General features: G+C 60.8%; 2 protein-coding genes across 4 annotated transcripts; one reads left to right on the forward strand and one right to left on the reverse strand.

Annotated features, from left to right (window-relative positions):
• Positions 1-1170: 1170 nt before the first annotated feature.
• On the reverse strand, positions 1171-10960 carry THOP1 (thimet oligopeptidase 1). 2 transcript variants are annotated; one of them, XM_088147322.1, is made up of 13 exons: positions 10876-10960; positions 10235-10438; positions 9984-10132; positions 9524-9631; positions 9191-9293; positions 8064-8224; positions 7837-7972; positions 7002-7368; positions 3410-3611; positions 3102-3288; positions 2390-2518; positions 1606-1742; positions 1171-1512 (listed from the first exon to the last, which is right to left on the reverse strand). In XM_088147322.1, the coding sequence occupies exons 1-13, from the start codon at positions 10892-10894 to the stop codon at positions 1354-1356; spliced, it is 2061 nt and encodes a 686-aa protein (XP_088003448.1). In that variant the 5' UTR covers positions 10895-10960; the 3' UTR covers positions 1171-1353. The 2 variants fall into 2 exon arrangements, with proteins under 2 accessions (XP_088003448.1, XP_088003449.1); XM_088147323.1 differs by lacking the exon at positions 10876-10960 and adding an exon at positions 10596-10728.
• On the forward strand, positions 10259-22146 carry SGTA (small glutamine rich tetratricopeptide repeat co-chaperone alpha). 2 transcript variants are annotated; one of them, XM_088147326.1, is made up of 12 exons: positions 10259-10382; positions 11344-11457; positions 11575-11678; positions 13074-13158; positions 13776-13875; positions 14082-14186; positions 15115-15253; positions 15368-15430; positions 16575-16612; positions 17538-17627; positions 19313-19439; positions 20047-22146. In XM_088147326.1, the coding sequence occupies exons 2-11, from the start codon at positions 11358-11360 to the stop codon at positions 19425-19427; spliced, it is 939 nt and encodes a 312-aa protein (XP_088003452.1). In that variant the 5' UTR covers positions 10259-10382; positions 11344-11357; the 3' UTR covers positions 19428-19439; positions 20047-22146. The 2 variants fall into 2 exon arrangements, with proteins under 2 accessions (XP_088003452.1, XP_088003451.1); XM_088147325.1 differs by lacking the exon at positions 10259-10382 and adding an exon at positions 10943-11101.
• The last annotated feature ends 57 nt before the right edge of the window (positions 22147-22203 follow it).

Genomic DNA, 22203 nt, shown 5'->3' on the forward strand with positions numbered 1-22203 from the left:
GCCCGAGACACCCAGGGCAGGGCAGGGCAGGGCAGGGCAGGGCAGGGCAGGGCAGGGCAGGGCAGGGCAGGGCAGGTCTCTTGGAGGCCTCCATCGCAACAGCTTCTGCCCTGCCAAGGAGCTGGAACTGGACCCCCTGCCCCAGAGCCACAGAGGACAGGAGGCATGGTCCAGCTTCCAGCCGAGCTTCATTCATGAAGAGTTTGGTTCTGAATTCCAGACTATCTGCCACAGGAAGAAGCTGAATGCGCCCAGGACAAATGAGAGTCCCCTTCTGGAGCAAGAACAAGGGCGAAGGCGGGGAGGTGCCCAGGACAGGCCTAACGCTGGAGGCCTGCAGCGTGACCCAAGAGGCATCTCTGCCAGCCTCCGCCTGACCCTCTCGGGGTCCCTTCAACTCAGCAGCTCTTAAAACAGGAACGGGACCCACCGTGCCATGGCTACTGCAACATAGCAGCCTCCCAGAGTTGAGATCGCCCTCCCGCCTTGGCCTAACCCTAACCCGACTCTGGCTTCACGCTGCCCCGAGGCCCAGCAGGAGAAGACCCAGGCTGTTCGAGGCAGGCAGCGACGGAAAACCACCGGAAAATGCGGGAAAGCCTGGACGCTGGACCTCAGCCTGACGCCTGGCCGCTACCTGCAGATGTCCTGCCATTGGGCGGACAGGAGCTGCTGGGGCTGGCGAGGGGGCCGGGCCCCAGCCTGTCTGAAAGAGCTCCGGGCAAAAGCACCAGGCTGGCACACTGGGCACTTGCAGCGCTCTGCTGCCCTGCCACGTCCCCAAATCCAAGACTTCAGTCCTCAAGCACAGGTCCCCTTCCCGGGCCAGGTCACGGTCCGTGGCCTGCCTCTTGCTCCCTGCAGCCTGGGCTCAGTTAAAGCACAGGGCTCCCCTGGGAAAGCGAGCTGCAGCTGCCACCGGGGCGGGGGGGTGAAGCCACACTCCCAGGGCAATCTGAATGTCCCTCCCTCCCACCCACTCCCCCTGCCCTGTGCCCTCCTTGTGCCTTTGCAGGGCCAAAAACTCCCCCGAGAAAGTGTTTTTCCTAAACGAGGCTCAAACCCAACAGAAACACGCTGCTTCGGCTCACACCTCACCCTTGTAGCAGCTTCCCCACAACTTTCAGGCAAGACCTTCAGCATTGGGGAGGAGCACAGAACATGGGTGGGTAAGCAATTCAACCGCAGTTTAATAATGCTGCACCCCCCATCCCCCTGCTGCGCAAGGGCAGAGGCCCCTCCAATCCGAGCACACCCTAATTCTGCCGAGGCCCACCAGCACCCCCCGGTGGGGAGAGGGCCACGTCCGCTGCTGTCCCGCCGACGCCAGAGGCCCCGGGGGGCAGCAGACGCTCAGCACGCGGAGGGCGGGGGGCTCGGCTCCACGGCCAGCCCCTTGCTTTCCAGGAAAGCGTCCTGCTTGGGGGCCCTTCCGAGAAATCGCAGCAGCATGTCAGAGGCATCCACCGAGCCACCCGGGTGAAGGATGCACTTCCGGTAGTCCAGCCCCACCTACGAAAAGCAAGACACGTTCCTGTTTCGGAGGCGCTCCCCGCGGCGCAGGCCCTCAGCAAGCCAGGCCCAGGGCAAGGTGGGTTCCCGTACCTTGGAGCTCATGACCCCCTCCTGCTTGAACCGCGTGTAGAACATGTCCATGGAGTAGACCTCGCTCCAGAGGTAGCCGTAGTACTGGGCATCATAGCCTCCCGCCAAGTGGCCAAACGTGGCCGGCATGTTGGTACCTTACAGCGGGCAATGAAAGGGCAGCGTGAGAGTTTCCGCAGGCCTGGTGGCAGCTTGCAACAAGAGGAGCCTCCCACAACGCACCCTTTGAGGGCTCTCCTGGCAGGTCTTCCAGGTCCGGTTCACTTTTCGTGGCTCTCTCCCAGTGGAACCCAAGAGACTGGCTTTGATTTACAAGGCCCTGACGGGAGGGTGGCAAACCCCACGAGGCCCCCCACAAGCCAGGCCTCCTAGGAATAAGGGCCCGGCCACCAAAGAGGCTGCTGGCGTTCCTTCGTGGGGCCCAGGCTCCCCGAGGACAACCCCGCAGCAGCCCCGCTGTGCCTCCGACTCGGGACCTGGTTGCTTCCTGCAGACTTTGGGGCAACCTGAGGAACGCCCCCCTTTCCTCACCAGTTCAGAGGCTGGCAGAGGTCTATGGGCCAAAGCCGCAGGGTCTGCACTCAGGTGGGCCTCATGCAGCTGCTCTATTTATTGGGTCTGAATTCCTTGCTTTAACAGGTCGCTGATACGTCACACGTTGTTTGCCAATTGTCTGCCACCCAAAGCGGCGTATCGAGAGAACGAGGGGAGAGCTGAAGTATTTCCAGGGGCCAGGAGCGGTGATGCCATGCTACCCGGCAGCCTCTTCTGCCCTGCCAGTTACCTGGGGTGGCTGGAACCCCCAGGACCTCGTCACAGAGCCGGGCGTATTCCTGCACAGCGTCCGCTTTCGTCTGCGTGTGCAGCGCCTGGTCCACCTTCGCCAAAACGATCTGCCGTAAGTTGAAGAGCCCTGAGAAGCAAAGGGGGCAAAGCAGGGCGTGGACCAAACGCGGTGGGTTCCCCGGCCAGTCCACGCAGCGTCTCTGGGTCAGCGGGGTGAATTCATTCCCAGTCAAGAGTGCACCCCGGGGGGCAGGCGGACTCCCCAGAGGGGCTCTGGCATCGCCCCCACCACCGCCGTACTTTCCAGAGGCCTCTGCAGAACCCCTCAGGGCAGCGCCTTGGGCTGGACGGGCACCAGGCTCAAGGCCCCACTCGGTCGGGGGGCTTCTGGCCATCAGCTCTCTTGGCCCAGCTACCACACCACGGACAGGTGGCGCAGACCCCAAGCAAGGTCCGGAGGCCCCACGTTGCCCTCCCGGCCTAGGAACCCGGCACGGGCCCACGTGGCCGGCTTACGGAGACGCCGCTGCTGCACCAGTTCGGCTCCCAGCTCACGCCGGCCCCTTCCCCCAGAGCAGCACTGCCTTCCAGCGTACCCGAGACCCCAGGGCCGAGGCAGGGAGCTGCCAAGCAGAAAGCAGGGCCCCTCCCCCCCGGAGACCGCCCCTCCGCGAGGCGCCTGCCAGTCTCCGGGCCCAGAGGCCCCCCACCTGCGTTGGCCTGGCGGGAGCGGATGAGCTTCCCCAGCAGCTCATCCGGGATGGGCTCGCCCGTCCGGTAGTGGCCGGACATGCGCCGGAGCGGCTCCTTCTCCCATGCCCAGTTCTCCAGCATCTGGGACGGGGCCTCCACAAAGTCACGCTCCACGTGGGTCCCGCTGAACATGGCAAAGTCGGCCTGCGGGAGGAGGGGGTCAAGGCGCAGGACGGACCCACAGCCCTTCCGCCAAGGGGCCTTCTTCCCCGCCCCTCTTCCGCGGCGCTTGGGGCGCTCCCCCCGGCCTCCACCCCAGCCTCACCTGGGAACACAGCTGGTGCATGACGTGGCCAAACTCGTGGAAGTAGGTCTCCACCTCGTCGTGCTGTAGCAGGGAAGGCACCTCCCGCGTCGGCTTGGTGAAGTTGGCCACCATAGCGGCCACGGCGATCTGGCGGCTGCCGTCCGCCAGCAGGCAGCCAGGCTGCAGCCCAAAGCAGGCCGCGTGCCCGTACTTCCCCTCCCTGGTCCGGGGAACAGGGCAAAAGAAGAGGTCAGACCACAAGAGAGAGCCCCAGAGCAGCCAAAGCGGAAGATTGTTTCCAAAGGCTTAGAACTGTCCGTTTCAACCCAAAATGTACCGACCGATAGGCATAAATGATGACCGGTTTATTCTTTTGTAAACGAGCTGATCGTTTTTAGTTTTTTGGAAGACGTTGGTACGTTGACCCCCACTAAAACAGGTTATGGGTTTCTACACATACACCACCTTTGAAAAAGACAAAAGTTATTTCTAGAAACAAACAGAGGTCTTGAATAACGTCATTGTGTCATTTGTTATATGCTTCTTCAGATTATTTCTATTTTTTCCAGAGGTACTACAAAAAATCTGCACGTAAATTTGGTATCTGCATATTTTGCTCACACCATTCCTATGCTGCTTTTAGTTGAGTCAGGACAGGTCCTGCTCTGAATCAGGACCACCGTCCTGCTGAGACAAGGGGGACTTTCTGCCCAGGACTTCGAGGTCGCGCACCAGGCCTCCTTCCTCCCAGTGGCCTGATCCTTTGCGGAAGTGGGAGACGCAGCCAGAATTTCAGTGAGGTTCTGCCCTAGGTGCTAGAAGACGAACGTACATCAGCACTCCGGCCAATACCAAGTCATCGAGCTACAGGAACTGACGGAAGACCTACCGAAACGTGGCAAGCAGCAGCAGAAGCATCAGCCAAGGTCCTGACCAAGCTTTGCTGGCAAACCTGGAGAAGGATACAGCGGCCAACCGACTGGAAGAGGTCAACCCACGCTCCAACACAGAAGAAGGAGACTTAACAGAGCATGCAAACTATTGTACAATTTCGCATGATAGCAAAATAATGCTTAGGATCATCCAACACAGATTAGATTTCCTACATGGAAAGAGAGGTACCAGATGTTCAAGCTGCTTTTAGAAAAGGCCAAGGCTGATGCATGCTGGATAAGTGAGAAAGCCAAAAAATACCAGAAGGGAGCGAATATGAATAGAGTTTACCAACTCTAGGACTTTTACCCACGGCAAGGGCCGAGCACTGAAGAAGGCTCGTGGACCCGGCTCCGTCACTCGGTAAAGCCGAGGAGGGCGGAGGGAGCCCAGGCAAGAGCCTGCTGTTGGGGAAGGGGCGTGCGGCAACGAAGCACCCTGTAGAGGTGGGGCGCGTCCAGACCTCGGCAGACAAAGAACCCTCCCGAGCCGGGCCAGAGCCCTCCTCCCCTCGGCTGGCAGAAAGATCCGGGCTCTGACTGCAGGCTGCGGGAGCAGCGCGTGAGCAGACCCCTGCTGCTCTCCCGCCCTGGGGGTCGGCCCATCGCTCGGCAGAGAACCTCCACGGACAGAAGCGGCCTCCTGAAAGGGTGGCGACGGGGCAGGGGCTTCCCCTCTCTTGCACCCTCTGCAGCCCCCCTGCCCTCCTCCTCGCTTGCAAAGCCTTTCCGACGTACCCACAAGGCCGAGGCAAACCCTAATCTCCCCCGTGCAAACACAAAACGCGTGCGGGTGAAGCCTGCTTACGTAAAAGCGGGCCTTCCTGCTGCGAGAAAGGCCTTTTAAAAACGCCCCTTCCCCGAGCCTCAGCACGCCAAGAGAAGGCAGGCGGTCCTGTTACATCCCTCCCGCCCCGCCCCGCCCCGCCCCGGGAAAGCCAAAAATCCTAGAAGGGGCCAATATGCGCTTCACTGATTACGGAACGGCTTCGTGTGGATCACGCTCAGAAAAATGGGAATCCCAGAACATCTCCTTGTCCTCACGAGAAACTTATCCACGGGCCGGGAAGCCCCAGTCCGGGCAGAACGTGGCGAAACAGGCGGGCGCCGGGCTGGCGAAGGAGGGCGACCAGGCTGCTTCCTCTCCCCGCCTCTACTCAGCCTCTGTGCGGAACATACACCAAGGGAAGCGGGATGGAAGAAGGCGAGCGTGGCCTTAGAGCGGAGGAAGGGACACGACACGGCCCTGAGAGCCCCCACGGAGCCCCGGGAAAAAGGGGACTGAACTTGAACGGAAAGAAGGCCAAGCTAACGCCAGCAGGTAGAACGAGCGGCCTCAGAACCGGCAGCGAAGATACCGAGGCGGTGATGGCGTCCGCCTTTTAGGCTCAGCCATCAACAGACTGGCACTCGGCAGAGCAGCCAGGGAGGCCTCAGAGGAGCGATTCGAGTGCCGAGATGGATCTCTCCCTACAAAGAGGGTCAGCGCAGGCCACGGCGTCCCGTGACCCTCTATGGAAGGGAGGGTGGACTTTGAAGAAGCAGGACGGGGAGAGCACTGACGCCTTTGAACTCTGGTGTCGGAGAACTCTTGAGAAGACCCTGGACAGCCAAGAAAACAAACCGGTGGATCGTTGAACAAATCAACCGAGTTCTCCTTCAAGGTACCACTGGCCAGACTCAAATTATTCTACTTTGGACACGTTATGCGAAGACTCAGCTCTCTGGAGAAGGTGCTAATGCTGGGAAAGGTGGAAGGAAAGAGAAGGACGACCAGCAGCCAGGAGGGGGGACAGTGGTGATGGGGGTACCCCTGGAAGACCTGGGGACCGATCCTCCTGGAAAAAATCTATCTATGGGGTCGCTAAGAGTTGGCACTGACTAGATGGCAGATAATCAGTAAACAAGCCATGTGGTAACAAGGGATGTATTTGCCAATTTCTCTTTCATTTTTCAAATCTTTATGTTTAACCCCACGGTTCCCAAACTATGCGGCTCAGCACACCGCAGCACACTCGCAGGGGCACCACAGGATATTTTAAATGTTCAAGGGAAATGCAGCAATACTCAACATGTCAGATGCCACGCAAACCACCGGCCTAGAGGTGCCGTGAAAAAATTGCCGAGACGTTAAGTGCGCCATGAATTGAGAGCCAGTTTGGTGCAGCGGTACAGGCCCCAGGGTAGAAAGCAGGAGACGGTGAGTTCTAGTCCCACCTCAGGCATGAAAGCCGGCCGGGTGACTTTGGGCCAGTCCTCTCTTAGCCCAGCCCACCTCACAAGGTTGTTATTATGGAGAAGGTAGGAGGAGGAAGGAGGATTATGTATGTTCGCCACCTCGAGTTATTTATAAGAAATAATAAAGGCAGGATTAAAAAAAATACCTCTGCTCTAGTCTGTTTTTGCATGTTGCCAATATAACCCCCCACCCCCAAAATTTGGGTTCTGCATTTCAAGAAAAGTTCGTAACGCGTTGCGTATTTTACGGACTTTCCCCCTTTCCAGATCAAAGCTTCAGGTGTACTAAACGTGATCATGAAACAGCACCGTGAATTTGGAAAGTGGAAATCCAGCAGCTTTGCAGGAAACACGAAGGTACTTTCTTTCCTTTAGAGCCAGCCCCAGCCTCAAGGGCCTTCCCAGAGTGGCCGCCGTCCCACCGCCTCTCCCAGGCTCACCGTGGGTAAAGGTCCAGGTAGAACTTGCCGAGGGTCTTTCCGGAGGCCAGGTCCTGCACAGTGTACAGCTGGACGTCTTCGTGCCACCCTTGGGCATCCTCCTCCGGGTGGAAAGCCAGCCCCAGCAGCTCCTGGTAGATGCCCAGCAGGCCCGCCGTCACCACTTGCATGGGGAAGAACTCCTTCAGCAGGTTCTGGTCCACGCTGTACTGGGTCTCCTCCACCTGGTTCATGTAGTAGCGCATGTCCCAAGCGTTGATGCGCCCATCGAAGGGCAGGCCCCGCTGCTCGCACTCCTTCCGCTTGAGGCCCAGGATCACGGCCCGCTCCTTCTCCCCCAGAGGCCTCAGCTTGGCTGCCAACTCATCTGCAGGGAGCCGAGGAAGGTGAGAGATCGCCCGCAGGTGGGAAGCTTGAACGCCCCAGCCTGGCATACGAGCAGAGCCCCTGCCGGGACGCCTGGGTGGGCTTTGTCGCCACTGTTGCCTGGCCTCCTCCCTGCCCAGACATCCCTCTCCTGCTCAGCCACAGCCCCTTCCTCCCCCCCCCCGCCTGCTCAGGTGACTCTTGAGTCCCAGCACCAGGACAGGGCTCCCTTCCTCTACCCTGATAAGCCACTTCCCCCCGCCCCCTGGAGCCAGACACGACCCCCTGGGGTTGCTCCGGGCTCAACGCCTCTCCTGGAGAACCGGAGTCCTCTACCTCTGAGCAGCGAGAACAAAGCACAGGTATCGATCCTTGGTGCCCGCGCAGCACGCCCCACCTTGGGAATCTTCTCTTCTCTGACTGCTCCCTGCTGCCATCCAGCCCTTGCCAAGCTCTCCAGAGGCCTTACCCAGGAACGCTGCCACCGTCTTGCAGTCCTTGGCCATGTTCATCTCCAGCACAAAGGCCGCGTGCGTTTCGAACCCAAGGAGAGCCGATTTCTGGGCCCGGAGCTCCACCAGTTCCTCGAGGATCCGGCAATTCTCCTGCGCCATTTGGGTGGAGCAAGCTCAGCTGCCAGACGGAAACTCTGCTCCGGCAGTGCGTGTGCAGGGAAGGGCGCCTGATCCCCCATACCTCTTTGCACCTGGAGTTGAACCGCTCTTCCATCTGCTTCCTGGTCTCCGGCACGTAGCACTTCTTCATCAGGGGAAAGTAATGGGGGTACTTGAGGGTGACCTTGAGTCTACCATCCTCTGCCTGCTCCAGGGAGTTCAGGAAATCTTCTGGGAGTCCTCCTGAAGGGAAGGGTGAGGAAGCTTGAATGTGGGAGCCCTGCTGTGCAGGCCAACGGCACCTTTGGGCTGGGCTGGGAGAGCCGGCCGGCCTGCCCGCCTGGGGAAATGCGAGAACTCGGCCCCAGCTCAGACTCACGGTGGGGACAAACCTTTCCTTGCCACGCGCAGAGTGGCCACGGGCACAATTTTTCTATGTCACCGCAGTCGCATGACTTTGAGCTCCAGCCTGTTACAGTTGGGCCTGCAGACGCGCGCTGAAAGAGGGGCGGCAGCATTCCAGCGTGCGGGCGCAAAAGGGGTGAAAATGGAGGGGGCGGGGGCAGAAGTGAGGTGGGGAAAAGCTACGCAAAGGCAGGCCAGCTAGGTTGCCCCAAACACCCCCAAGAGGGCTCTCAGCTGCAGGTGGGGGTGACAAGCGCCAGGACAGTGATCCGCCAACCACAGAGATGCCGGGCAAGGCTCCTGAGCCCTGGGCTCCGGGGGATTTGCTCCTTCCAGGACCAGCCAAAGGACTGGCGCGGAGACCACGGACCCTCGGCTCCTTCAAAAGGGATTCTAAATAGCGGTGAGCTGGGAGAAGCCCCCCATCAGCGGGGGAGGGGGAAAGGAGAGGAGGAGATTCTAGTTGCAAGCAAAAGGTCGAACCTCCCATCGGAAGCCAGAGAGAAGGAGGAATTAGCGCGCGGGATTATTTAAGTTTACCAGATGCTCGATTTCTACCATCGGCTTGACCAACAGACGCATTGCGCTAAGCCTGCAAGTAACCTTTCTTGGACTAATTTTTATCCCTGTCAAGCTGAAGTGTGGCTCCTATCCCTCTGCCCATTTTGGGGGGAAAACGCAGCACCCCCAGAGGCCACGGAAGAAGCGCTCCTGATGGGGGAGCCGAGGGCCGGATGCCCACCACTCTGGCCCCACGCGCTCGCTTCCCGCTGTGGTCAGAGGCCTCCCTCACCACAGCCTTACCCAGCTCCTCCCTGGTAAGAGCCAGGAAAGTCGCCTCTTCGTTGAGGTTTTTGTTGAAGTCGATGCAAAGGACGCTCAGCTTCTTCTTAATCTTCTTGATTTTCTGGGAAAGCGTGGAAATGAACGGAGCAGCCCAGGATCCCCAGCTCCCCCCAACCCCCCTGCCCAGAGGCAGAACCCTCCCTTCCTTCAAAGCCACCTCTGCAGACTTCTAAAGAACTCCCCGCCAGGGACTGGATGCCACCTCCACCACCGCCGGGCCAAGGGCTCTTGCCCCTTAGCCCTCCGCCCGCCTTTGCCCAGGAGAGAAGGGCTTCCATGGAGGGCTCCCACCTCCTGCACCTCCACAGGGAGATGGAGGCCGCTCCTTTGGCCCAGCTTGACCAGCCTCTCCAAGTAGCGCTTGGCCTCCGGCTTCAGGGAAGCGCCCTCCAGCTTCTCCTGGGGAAGGAAGAGAGACTCGGGCAGGGCAGACCTTACCTGCCGGGCTCCCGCCCCGGGCTTCTCGAGGGTGCCTGCCAACCTCTGGCACCAAAATCCCACCAGTAGGCTGGGGCTAGTCAAGGCTGTGTGGCCAATTGGGAGAACCGCAGAGACGCGGCGTGGCTCTGGCACCGGGGTGGGGCAGGCTGGCCCTCCGCGACTGCTGCGGAGGCAGGGCAGGGGAGAAGGGGGCCCCCCGGGGCGCGGGCTCTTCGCTGCGGCGGCCGCGGGGCCTCGGCCAGGCGACCCCGACGCTTTGCCCCGGCCGGCGCCTTCCCGGAAGGAAGCGGCAGAGCGCCGCCCGGCTGACCTGCAGCCAGGTGATCCGCAGGTAGATGTCCCGGCGCATGCTGGTCTCCACGTCGAACTCGGAGAGCAGCTTGTCCGCCTCGGTGCTGGCCGCGCGGACCTCCCGGCTCGGGGAGACGTGCTGCGGGAAGTCCAGCATGTTCCGCTGCACTGCAGGGCGAGGGCGGGGGCGGGGGCGCGGTCAGGGCCGGGGCTCCCCTCACGCCCCCCGCCCCTCCTCGCGCCCCCTCCCCTCCCCGCCCACCCACCTACCTGTGTACTCCAGCTCGGCGGCCGCCAGCGCGCCCAGCGTGTTCTCGCAGGAGACCTCCCGGCGCTCCAGGGCGCCCACGGCGTCGTACGCCTGCCTGGTGCGGGCCACCAGCTGGGCGGCGGCGCTGCGGATCTGCTCCGCGCCCAGGTCCCAGCGCAGGCGGCCGGCGCGGGGCGCGCGGGGCGGGCTCTCCGGGGCGCTTCCTGCTCGGGCGGAGAGAGACGCCGTCAGACCCCCGGCCCGGGGCGGGGGGCGCGCGGGAGGGGGGAGGGGGTCCGGTCCCGCCCCGCCCCGCCCCGCCCCGGGGAGAGACAGAGAGGGGGAGGGAGGTCGTGCGGCGGCCCCCGGCCCGCGGGTTACCCGTCGGGGGAGCCATGCCTCGCGGTCGATCTCGGCCAGGAGGCGGACGGACGAGAACCGCCCCCCGGAGGGCGGAGCTCTCCGCCCGCCCCGCCCCAGCCCAGTGGCGTGAAGTTCCGCGGGCCCGGCCCACGGGGCGGAACGACGGGCGCTCTGCACGTGCCCCACGGGTCCGCACCGGCGGGCGCCAGCCAGGCGACCCGGAGCCCCGGCCCCCTCCCCCTCCCCGCCAGCGGGGAATGCGGGTGCTGCGTGTTTGGGGTCCACGAGCGCAGCGGACCTGGAAGGGCCGAGCGCATCGCGCTTCTCTGCGCGCGGGACCCGGGAGTGGGCGCCGGCTAGCAGGGGCCCCTCTACCCTTTCCTAGCTCTGCGGAGGGAGGACTGGCGGAACCGCGCAGGCGCAGCGGCCTGACCCTGCCTGCCCCGCTTGCGCCTGCGCAGTCGGCCGGAGGGCGGACAAGGGGGCGAGCACGCCTGCTCCTGCGCTGGTGGGCGACCGCCGGGGTGAGCGGGCTGGGCCGGGGCCGCTGCCCCTCTCCGTGCGGGGCCCGGGAGCCCGCGCTTCGCCGGCGGGGCCCGCGCCCGCCCGCCGGCCCTTCTGCCCGGGGCGGGGCGGGGCGGTATCGGGTCCGCCGGGTGGTCTCCCCTCCGCCCCCCTCCCCTCCCCTCCCCTCCCCCGCTCGCCCGGGGGCGCGCCCGGGTAGGGTCGCGCCCTCCGCCCGAGCAGGACCGCTTCCTCCCCGCAGGATCCGGGCCCAGCATGGCGGAGCGGAAGCGCCTGGCCTTCGCCATCGTCGAGTTCCTGCAGGAGCAGCTGCGGCACGGCGGGCTCTCCCCGGACGCGCAGGAGAGCCTGGAGGGTAGGTGGGCGCCGCCAACGCCGGGCCCCCCCGCGGCCCCTCGGGCGGGGCGGGGCGGGCGCGCGCGCTCCCCCCCCGGCGACCCTCCTCACGCCGCCTCCGCCTCCTCGCCCGCAGTTGCCATCCAGTGCCTGGAGACGGCCTTCGGGGTGTCCGCGGACGACAGGGGCCTGGCCCTCTCCCAGAAGCTGCCCGACATCTTCGCCGCCGCCGCCGCCCAGGTAAGCGCCGGGGCTGGCCCCGCGGGGCGCCCGCCGGCCGGGCTGCGGCAGGGGCCGCGGTCGACCCTCGCCGCGCCCGCGCGGGACTAGCCACGAGCGCGGGGTTTGAGGTCTGGCGTCGCGGGGCCGCTCCGATGACGCCGAGCGGTCTTCCTGGGCGCGGGCCGCGAGCGGGGGGCCCGCGGTGGCCCTTGCGGGCCGGGCCCGTAGCCCGAGGCCGCGCGCACGCCTTGAACTCTTGCTCGCCTTCGCAGCGCCGCCGCGTTAAATCCAGACGGGACAGTCCCGCCCGGCCGAAAGCTCGCGTGTCGCCGTCCGACCTGTGCGGTTGTGGCGGGTTGCAGCGGACCTCCAGCCCTTGCCCGGCACCCGCAAGGCGTCCGCCGCACTCAAGCAGGGCCCTCGGTTGGGCTAAACGCGTTGCAAAGGGCAAAGGAGGATGCGTTCCTTAATTTATTTTACTTACGCATGGAGCATCGAATTTGTCACTGCCCATCTCATTAAGAAGTGACTCTGGGCGCGTTTAAGATTCTTTAAAACTGTAAGCCGCTGATTGGTTAAAGTAGGGTATTCCAACTCCCCTTTCCCATTTTATGCCCATCAGCTTGCCCAAATCAGTTTATTTGCCATTCTCAAGCAAAGGCTGACCCCTGGGGGTCAGCACGTAATGGGCCCAGGGATTAAATTTCCTTCGCAGCACAATCCAATTAGATCTTGTAGGCTTTAATGCAGGAAAAGCAACTGATTTTTGAGTAAAACTGGGGCCAAGTCTCCTGCTGTGGTACAGTAATTATAACAACTTTCGAGTTATGCCATAACAACTTTAGAAAAGAATCGCTTAAGCTCCAGAAAGGTCAAAATTCAAGGCTGGGAGTTTCTGTGTTCCATGAGAGCTTTCTTTGTTTGGTATCAGTTTTTAAAAATATCTGACGCGTTAACCTAAAACTTTCTCAAAGGATATTTACCGGTCTCAGAGTGACATTCGTTGTGGTCGGCAGGGACAAACCGTTTCTTTCTAGAAGGAGAACCTTTTGTGCAGAAGCGATCTCTGCCGCACCGTCCCAGGGATGAAGAGGTTGGGAAGAGAGTAGCGCAGGGCAAGACCTCTGGCAGGGCTGGGGAGCCGTTAGCTGCTGGGGTAGGTCTACCCTTTCCTAACCCAGTGCCCTCCGGAGCATTGGGCTGCAGTTCCCATAATCCCCAGCCAGCATTGTCTTTGAGGAAAGTTCACACAGACTTTGGAGTGAAAGAAGGTTACTGGTGGGGGTCCTGCCCGTGTCCGTCACGGGGCCTTCTGGCCAGAGATTCTTGGGTGGCCGCCCTGGCAGTCCTGCGGTCAGCAGCAGTGCTCCCTGCCGCCGCCCAATGCCCGTGTCTTCTCTCCCTCCCCAACAGGAGCCGTTGCAGAGCTGCCCCATGGCTGAGCCTGTCCCTCCCTCCGAAGAAGACGCGGTTGAAGCTGAAAGACTGAAAGCTGAAGGTGAACCTCCCGGGGGGTCCTGCTCGTCCCCTGGCTCTGCTGCATCTGTGGGAGGGCTCCCCTGGGAGGGTGGCGCAGGAAGCAGTGCACACCCTCTGAGGTTTCCCAGCGGCTGCTCTCCTGAAAGAGCAGGACACGGGACAGGAATCTGCCTCCCTTACACGTAAGGAGCATAAGATGGAGATTCTGGAAGGCGTCACGCTCCCGTTAAGAATTACATGGGGGTTAATAAGGGGGGGACTGTGAAGGCCCCATGAGCCTCAAATCAGCAGCGTAGCACAAGAGAAGCTATGTTCCCTGATGTAAGCTTGTCAGCCTGCGCGGGCTGTGCTCCATACTGGCATCCTCTGCCTGCTTCACTGGGGGTCTCTTCTGTTGTGCTTTTGGGCCCCAGACTGTCTAGCCAAGGCAGGGAAGGCCTAAGCAGAAAAGGACTTTCAGGGGAAGAAAGCCAACAGTGGGCTGGCAGCTCCAGCAGTGTGTGGGTGCTGAAGGAAGGGCTCCAGGGCTCGCCTGCAGTGGCCCTTCGCATGAGACCCAAGCCAGGGATCCCCATGCGGAGGCGGGGTTGCCCCCTGGTGCAAACAGGTGGCTCTTCCCTTGTTTCTTCTTTCTAGGAAACGAGCAGATGAAAGTGGAGAATTTTAAAAGCGCCGTCTCTTACTACGGAAAAGCCATTGAACTCAACCCATCCAACGCTGTGTATTATTGCAACCGGTGAGAGGGGGTTTCTGCGCCAGCTTTCCAGCTGTGCTTGCGCAAGGAGCCTGGTGGGAACGGCTGCCTGAAATGGGTGCCAGTGGGGGGAGAACAGCCCACCGTCGCTTATGGGTGCTGAAGTGCCAGGGGCTGCCTCCGAGCTCCAGCTGGAGAGCATCTCTCGAGTTCCCCCCTCCCTCCCTCCCTCCCTGCCCCCATTTCAGGGCTGCTGCTTACAGCAAACTCGGAAACTACGCCGGAGCAGTGAGAGACTGCGAAAGAGCCATCAACATCGACCCCAAATACAGCAAAGCCTATGGCAGGATGGGGTACGTTGGCTCCAGCGCTGGGCCTGCTGCGGCCCAGGTCTCCCCCCCCTGGACCTAGCAGGAGAGAGGGCTGGCCGACCACGGGAGGGAGAACCTGGGGTTTCAGAACAGGAGGAAGCCAGGCAGGGCCTTCCAGGAGAATCCTTCTGGCCAGATATCCGGTGCCGCAGAAGCCACGGAGAGCCCCTGCCTGCTCCTCTAGCTTGTTTTCCTTTGGTGCTATGTGCACGTGGGAGAATTGTAGGCTTGCGCCTCCACGTGAAAGAGTGGAAATGGCCCTTAGGATCTTGTGTTGGAATTTTGGCCTCGGATGAATCGGGCACAAAGCGTTTGTCTTTGGCTTCCAGGAACACGCGTAGTTTGTTCAGCGAGTTCGTGCCTTCTCGGTGTGCGTGCAGTAACACTAGTTGAGGGCTTGCACAGAGGCAGCAGTGGGGATGCGGCCCCACCCGGCAGCCCTCCCCGCTCCCCGCCGCTGCCTTCAGCTGCACCAACAGGACCCCCAGCCAGGACAGTTAGCTCAAACGCAGCAGCGCGCTTTCCGAGGGCGGATTTCCCTCTCGCAGGTTGCCAGTTCCCGGGCTCTTCCCCCACTCCCTGCCCGCCCGTCGTTTCCCCCAGTGAAACAAAAGGCTTTGCGTATTTCCAAGGCGTGCAGTTCGCTCCCTTTGAAGCTACCGCTGAGCAGCGTGCGGTTCCCCATCTTTGTGAATTCAGGTTAAAAATGAACACGGTGAAATAAATGCTAACCGTAGGAAAAATCAGTAGGGGGAGAAAGCGTAAAAATTGGAAGCGCCTCACTCGGTGACCAGAAACCAGCGCAGCGGAGGGGGCGTTGTGCGTATCGTTAGAGCTTGGTGACCTCTCGCTCGCAGGAGAGCTTGGGAAGAACGCCGCCTGTTTTGCTGCCCGCTTATTTCCTCTGCAGCTTGGCCTTGTCCAGCCTCAACAAGCTCTCGGAAGCCGTCTTCTATTACAGAAAGGCGCTGGAGCTGGACCCAGACAATGAAACCTACAAGTCCAACTTGAAAGTCACTGAGCAGAAGATGAAGGAGGCCCCAAGCCCAGTGAGTTCCTGGCTGGGCGAGTTGTGGGCCCTGAAGGGGCAAGGGCACCCCCTTTGCCCTCGGGGCGCCTGGCAGAGGGCCATGCTGATACTCACTTTCCACGTTTCCCCACAGACGGGCAGCACTGGAGGGTTTGATTTGGCTGGACTGCTGAACAACCCCGGCTTCATGAGCATGGTGAGCATGGGAGACTGGGAGGGGCTCTGCTTTGCTTTGGGGGGGATGGTTGGAATGTGAGAGGGCAATGTGGGGGGGCTTTGTCTGGAGCAGCAGCTTCTGCCGCTCTCCCTTGTCTTCTGGATTCCGGCTTGGATCTCCAGCGACTCTGGTTCTTCCCTCTCCTTGAGGCCGCAGAGCTGTTGCAGAGGGTCTGCGGCTCACGTGGCTCTCCCCCGCCCCCCGCAGGCTCAGGTGTGGTGCTTTGCACTCTCTGAAGGTAGTGGGGGTTGCCTGCCAGGGGACACTGTGGCCAGAGATGAAGGCTGGGCCCATTCCATAATCATCTTTTTCTGCCAAAAATGTGTGGCTTTCTTGCAAAATTGTTTATTTGCATAAAGGGTGGTGGGCAACCTGAGCAAGGGGAAAGGAAGTGGACTGTAGCAGCTGGATCACCCATGAGGTCAAGACCAGATGGCCGTTTCCTTTCTCTTTTCGTCCTTTAAGCTGCGTTTAGCCTGTTTTAGTATCCACACAACAGTTTTTGTGAGCTTCCAGCCTCAAAGTAGCTGAGAATCCTCACCCTTGGTTTTTCTTGAGGATGGTCCACAGCCACAGAGTTAAAAGATATGAACTGCGGGCTCCCCCCCACACTCCAGATTTAAGGAATTTGCCCCCAACCTTTTGTTTGGAAGGCATTCCAGTGTGATTTTCCAATCAGTAAAAACAAGATGGAACTTGCCCCCTAAAACAACACAAAAGAAAAGGGAAAAATGGGAGAAGCAGTCTTGGGACCCAGAATCTTAGAATCTGGCTGGCCGGCTGGCTGATGGAGGCAGAACTGAGAGGTACCCCAAACCGAGGGCTTGGCTTGGGTCTGCAGCCAGAGGGGAGGGTCAGTCAGTGTCCCCGTGGTGTGTTGGCACTCGAATAGCCAGTTACATCTCCAACAACCACCTCCTCCCACTTGCTTCCCTCCAGACATGGAGGGATTGCCTGCTGGCAGGGGATTCTGGGAGGCGTGGTCCCAACATACTGGGGGCAGTTTAAAAACGTCATTGAGCCTTCTGGGCGAAAGCAACTGATCTTTGGCTGTGTCCCTGAATAATTAAGCTCTGCTGAGTAAGTCATCTCTCCTCTCCCCCCTTTCAAATCCATTTGACAGGCCTCGAACCTGATGAACAACCCGCAAGTGCAGCAGCTGTAAGTATTTTGCTCGTAGTCCTGCAAAGGTTCTGCTTCGGGGAGGGACGTTTGAAGGGCTGCGAGAAAGAAAGTGTCCCATCTGAAATCTACGAGGAAACATTTCGGCTTAATGGTTTTTTTTAAAGAAACGTTTCCTTAAGCTACAGAGGAGAAGAAATTTTTCCCCTCCGCAAAAGGGAGCTCAAAGCCAGTGCTCTTGGTTTAACTGGGGTCTGGTTTTGGTTTAGCACGTCCTGCAGACCCACTTGTTCTGGTCTGCCAACCCAGGTTTCCTGGGAGCCCTGCCAACGATGGTTTATTATTGAAACAGCTCCTTGCTGAAGAAGGGGCACTGTGGGGCGAGTGGGACCACCCCCAAAATAGAGGTCTGTGCTCAGGCCAGGAGCCAGTAGCTGCAGCCCTCGGGGGGGGGGAGAGGAGGGAGAATCCCACTCCCGCCCCAGCTGTCCGGGGGGCGAAAGAAGAAGCCTTTCCTGGGTGCAGCTCAACTTGTGCTCTCCTGCAGCCCCCTTGGGCGTCTCAAGGCAGGGCTTCACACTAGAAGATGGACTGGTTCCCGGGAAACTCCCCGCCCTGCAAAATGGTCTCCCCTCCCTTGATTAAAGCAGAGCCCCCTACTTTACCCAGACTAAATCCCCTGCCTCTGCAGTCTGAAGGGAGTGGGGGTGGGAGCTCAGCGTTCACTGCAAGGGGAGGCCGCTGTTGGCCCCGTGCCTGGAGACCAGCAGCGTTTCCATAGGCCCTGGACCCGATAAAAGGACTGCAGACGCCAGTTCCCCAGCCTTCTGTGTGATAGTTTGGGCCCAGCGACGCTTCTCTCATTTCACGAGATGCCCCCGAAGCAGGACCGTGGCTTAGGCCCTGCTTGCGTGGCTGCAAGGAGGGGCAAGAGCTCCCGGTCACGGAGCCCTCCGTTTTGCAGGATGTCAGGAATGATCTCAGGCAGCCAGGACCCCATGGCAGCACCGGGAGCCAGCACCTCCCCACGTGATCTTGCCAGCCTCATCCAAGCGTGAGTAGATGCACTGCTTCCCCCCGCCCCAACAGAACTGCTGAGAGTTCGTGCCTTCGGGCCCCGGAGAGCAGCAGCCAGCTTGGTCCGCTTCTTCGCTCCTCTTGCATGCTTCCCCTTATAGCCTCCTCCCCACTGATGGCCCAGAGCACCGTGGGAGATTTTCCCACAAACCACCCTCCATAGCCATTGGCAGGGTGGGAGCAAAGCGCGCGTCCCTTGACTGGGCTCGTTGCACTTGAAACCGTTGCTTAAAAAGACACATCCTGAAAAAGGTCGTTTTTAGTACAATCTGACAAACTCAGAATGACAGCTGGGTTGTCAGAAACAGCGTTTTGAAAGTGAAGATGTCACACCTTCCAAGATAGCTCTCCGGTCTTTGGAAAGGCCCTCTTTCCAAAGATTGGAGAGCTGTCTTGGAAGGTGTGACATCTTCACTTTCAAGGCTTCTCTTGCGCTTGAGTTAGATTCTGGTTCAGATTCATCATAGCCACCCCAAGTGGATTGAGGCGGCTCCTCCTCCCCAAGGCCAGAAGCGGCCCAGTCTTCATCTGCGGGGACGGGGGCAGGCTGCCCCTCCCTGGCCTGTTGGTCAGTATTGGGGCATCCCTTCATTCCTCTCCGAGCTGGTGCCCTACGAAAGGGCTGCATGGCAGACCCCTTCATCCCTGGCGTGGAATCCTGAAGTTGGAAGAGACCCTCCGAGCCCTCGAGGGTTGGGGAGCAGGAATCAGAATCGAAGTGTCCCGGACCGGTGGCCATCCGGCATCCTTTGTCAGCAAAGGAGAGCCCAGCCCTCCTGCGTGTCGTTGGCTCCCCTGCCAAACGCCTCTTGCTCTTAGGAGTTTGGGGCTTTTAGCAATCAGACTCTGCCCTCCTGTAGCTGAAATCCATGATCCACATCCAGCATTCTGGAAGGGGTGGACCTCCTGTCCCATCCCACCTCGGTCTTCTGCTCTCAGGGCTCTTCCACTGCTCTTCGTAGGGCTTAGTTTCTAGTCCCGACCTCATTCTTGCCCTTGCTGAACCAGGTCAAGTTTGTTGGAATCCCAAATGTGATGCCCAGGACCGGGCACAACCCTTGAGGCGGGCGAGGCCTGACCAAAGTCCAGTAAAGCGGAGTGACTGTTTCCCATGATTTAGCAATTGCACTCCCGCTGCTGTAGCCTGATGCTGCATTTGGCCTCTTTACGGCCGCATCGGTCTGCCGGCTCCCGTTCCGCTGGTGATCGCTTACAGTTCCCTTTGCCAGAAGTCCTGTTACCCGGCCAGATGTTCCCCATCCTCTGCCTGTGCCTGTTTTACGCTTCTTAAGAGAAGAACTTTGCACTTTGTCCCTGCTAAGTTTCATTCTCTTACTTTTGCCCGATTTATCTCGCCTATCAAGATAGCTTTGCATTTTGTTCCTGCCTTCCTCAACTATCCCCTCCAGTTCTGTGTCGTCAGCCGATCCAAGATACCAAGGACTGGACTTCGTGATGCCCTCCCCCCCCCGGTCTCTCTTCCACTTGAGGAGGAGCCATTGCAAAGTCCTCTCTGAGTACTATTTTTGAGCCAGCTCCGTACCCACCTGGTCAGGGTGCCGTCCACTCCTCTCTCAACCAATCAGAACGCTCCCTGGATCGTAAATAACCAACGGTCAATAATTGTGCCGTCTTATTGTTATCTCTCCTGTTTTGGTCCAGAGGCCAACAGTTTGCTCAGCAGATGCAGCAGCAAAATCCGGAGCTCATAGAGCAGCTGCGCAGCCAGATCCGGAGCCGGACCCCCAGCGCCAGCAACGAAGAGCAGCAGGAATGAGGCAGCTGGCCAGTGAGTGTGGGCTTCCGTGCCTTTCAACCGCCCCAGCATTTGGTTGGCAATTTACTGAAGGGCAGGAAGGTGGACGGGGAGCCTTGAGGTCCAGAGTGGTGGTTGAAACGGGGCTTCTGCGGAAGGGAAGCAGCTTCAAGGGGGGAGCCTGAGGAGAGACCCCAATCCGCCCCCGGGCACCGGAGGGGTCCCAGTAATAGCTGTGGAATGGGGAGCGTCTCTTGGCGAGGAAAACGACCGAGGAGAGGGGCATCAGGCACCAGGGCAGGGAGGGCTGGGAAGGAGGGCAGCCGCCTGATGCCCTCGTCAGAAGCTCTGTGGCTGCAATGGCCGGATTTTGTTCCTGGGCCCCCCGCCCGCGTTCCCTCAGCCTTTGTGCTGGGCTGCCCAGGGAACGTGTGGCAGGGCTTACTGGCCGCTGAAGGCCCTGGAATCCACCCCCCGCCCAGGGCAAGAACATGAAGGGAAGCCTCCCAGGCCGAGGGCAGCCTGCCTGTGGTGGGGAGGGCAGCTGGGGCTTGCCCACCTTTGTCTTCAGGAGAGGCAGGGAAGATGAAGACCTGACTTCTCCCCCCAAGGCATGTTTGTGTTTGTCTCCGTCTTTCAGGCTCTGCTCTTCATCAGGAAGGGATCCTTTGCCCCAAGGAGGGGCACGCTGAAGAGCCGGGCTGTTGCTGCCATTCCTCAGTTGGAAAAGCCCACGAGGAATGGGATGGGGTGGGAGTCCAAGCCTGATCCAACCTGCACGTTAGAGACTCTTTCTCGTCGCCTCCCCTCCCTGCTTCCTCCCCACTTTGCTCCTGCGTGGACTTTGCCAGGAGGCCGGTGACCGCAGACCAGCATCTCCCCCCACCCGGACCCTCGAGGTCGAGCCTTGCGGGCTGTCGGCTGCCATGCTGCTAGTCGGAAGAACGCTCCCCCAGAGACTGCGCCCTTCTCCAGCCAGGACAGTCCCCGTGGACCCTGGTTCGACTGACTCTTCCAAGCCAGCGTTTTCTTCTTTTAATTGCTCCTGGCACACGGAAGCTAGGTTGCCCCTCTGTTCAGCCGCCACCTCCTCTGCAGGGAGGCCTCTCTCTCGGTGGGGGGATCCCGCTGGCTGGCTGGCTGGGAAGGGCAGTTGGTGGGACTGGAATTGGTTTCTGGGGACCGTGGGAGGAGGGTGTCTCTTGTTCTTTTCAGTAGGACTTTTATGTTTAAGAAAGATCATGGCTAGTGTGGTGTGAATTTTCTATGGGCAGGTCAGGTGGAGTGCGGGCTTCTTTTGAAAATCCTTTTCTTTGGGTTCAGGCTTGGGGGAGGTTGCCTGGCTGGACTGGCTAGCAGAGGGCATTTCCTGCCCAGCACAAAGGGGGACAGTGGCACTCAGCTGCTTGTCCAGGAACGAGCCAGCTGCCCTTTGGGTCCTGAGCAGCCCCTGCCTGTAGCGTTTGCCTCATGACCAGGGGCTCCCCCTCCCATACCTGCTGCCAAGAGCACGGCTCTTGCCCTGGCAGTTGGAGCTTGCGGGGAGCCCTTTTCAGCCAAGAGCCACCTGCGTGTGTTTGTGGCTGCCCTAATTTGAACCTGCTGAATCTCCCAGCTCCTCATCCAGCCAGCAGGAAGGGCCAGGTGGCAGCCCAAGGACCTTGGGGAAGGGGGGGTCACCTGCTCTCCGCCCCATCTGCCAGAAGCTCTCCTGGAGGACTGCCTGTCCGCCCAGCATCAGCCAAGGTGCCCCTTGACCGGCTGGCCAAAAGCAGCAGTACCCTTGTAGTTCTAGGAGAGAAGAACAACTGGCCCGGAGCCTTCTCACATCCACCTGCCCTCCTGGATAGCCTGGGTGTGCCTGCCCCACAGTCTGCTATGGGGCAAACCTTGTCATCTGCCTGTGTCAGGTTCCTCACCCCCCACCTCCTTGCCAGAGGCTGCCGGGCAGAGGCTACAAAGCGGTTTCAGTGCTCCTGGTCTGGAATGGGTAAGCGCCGGGGCATGTGTGGATTTCAGGGCAACACGAGACAGCAAGTAGAAAAGCGGGGTGGGGTGCCAACAGCTTTTCCCACCCCTGGCACCTTCCAGCACTGGGCAGTAGAGCCCAAGGCATCGGCAGAGCACCTGGCAGGGGAAGCTGGTCTGTTGGGAGGGCAGAGCTGCCACTGTAGAAAGGTGGGTGAGTCCAGGGGGCGGGTGGGGGGCCGTAGGGGCGCTTCCCATACGCAGAGAAGGGGGATGGAGACTGGAGGACCGTCTGTTTCGTGAAAGATTGGCAGTTCGATGTAGAAAATAAACTTCTTTTGACACTCTTGGCTGATACTAGAAGGCGATGGAAGGTGGGCGGGATGACACCGGAGCTGCTGTCTGCAGGAGGGAGGCGGCCGGGGGCGGGCAAGCCCTTGGGGGCCAGGGTAGTCGCGGAGGCGCCGGTCTCCGGGGGTGGGAGTTGAGGGCTCTGCTCTGCCCGGGGCTGTGAAGGCACTTCCGGCTGGCCGCTCCCTCCGTCGGAGGCCGGACGGGGACGACCGGGCAGCCCTCGGCAGCGGTGCTTGGGGCGCTTTCCGCAGAGCCGCCCGTGGAGCGGGCGCGCGGCGCCACAGCGGGAGGGTGGCGCCCCCGGGGGTGGGCGGGCTGCCGTTCCCAGCCGGGGCGCCCCCGCTGAGCCGGCTCCGGCTCCGGCTCGTCCGCTCCTCGCCTGCAGCCGTGGCAGGGAGTAGCCTCGCGGCTCCCGGAACCTTCCCGCGGGAGTCCCGTTCCGCGCCGGCCGGCTGGCTTTCTGCGGGCGCCGGGG

The sequence above is a fragment of the Python bivittatus genome, unplaced genomic scaffold, assembly GCF_059951505.1.
Source record: "Python bivittatus isolate LINGU-HERP-01145 unplaced genomic scaffold, Pbiv_v1 ctg000500_np1212, whole genome shotgun sequence".
Taxonomy (NCBI): Eukaryota; Metazoa; Chordata; class Lepidosauria; order Squamata; family Pythonidae; genus Python; species Python bivittatus.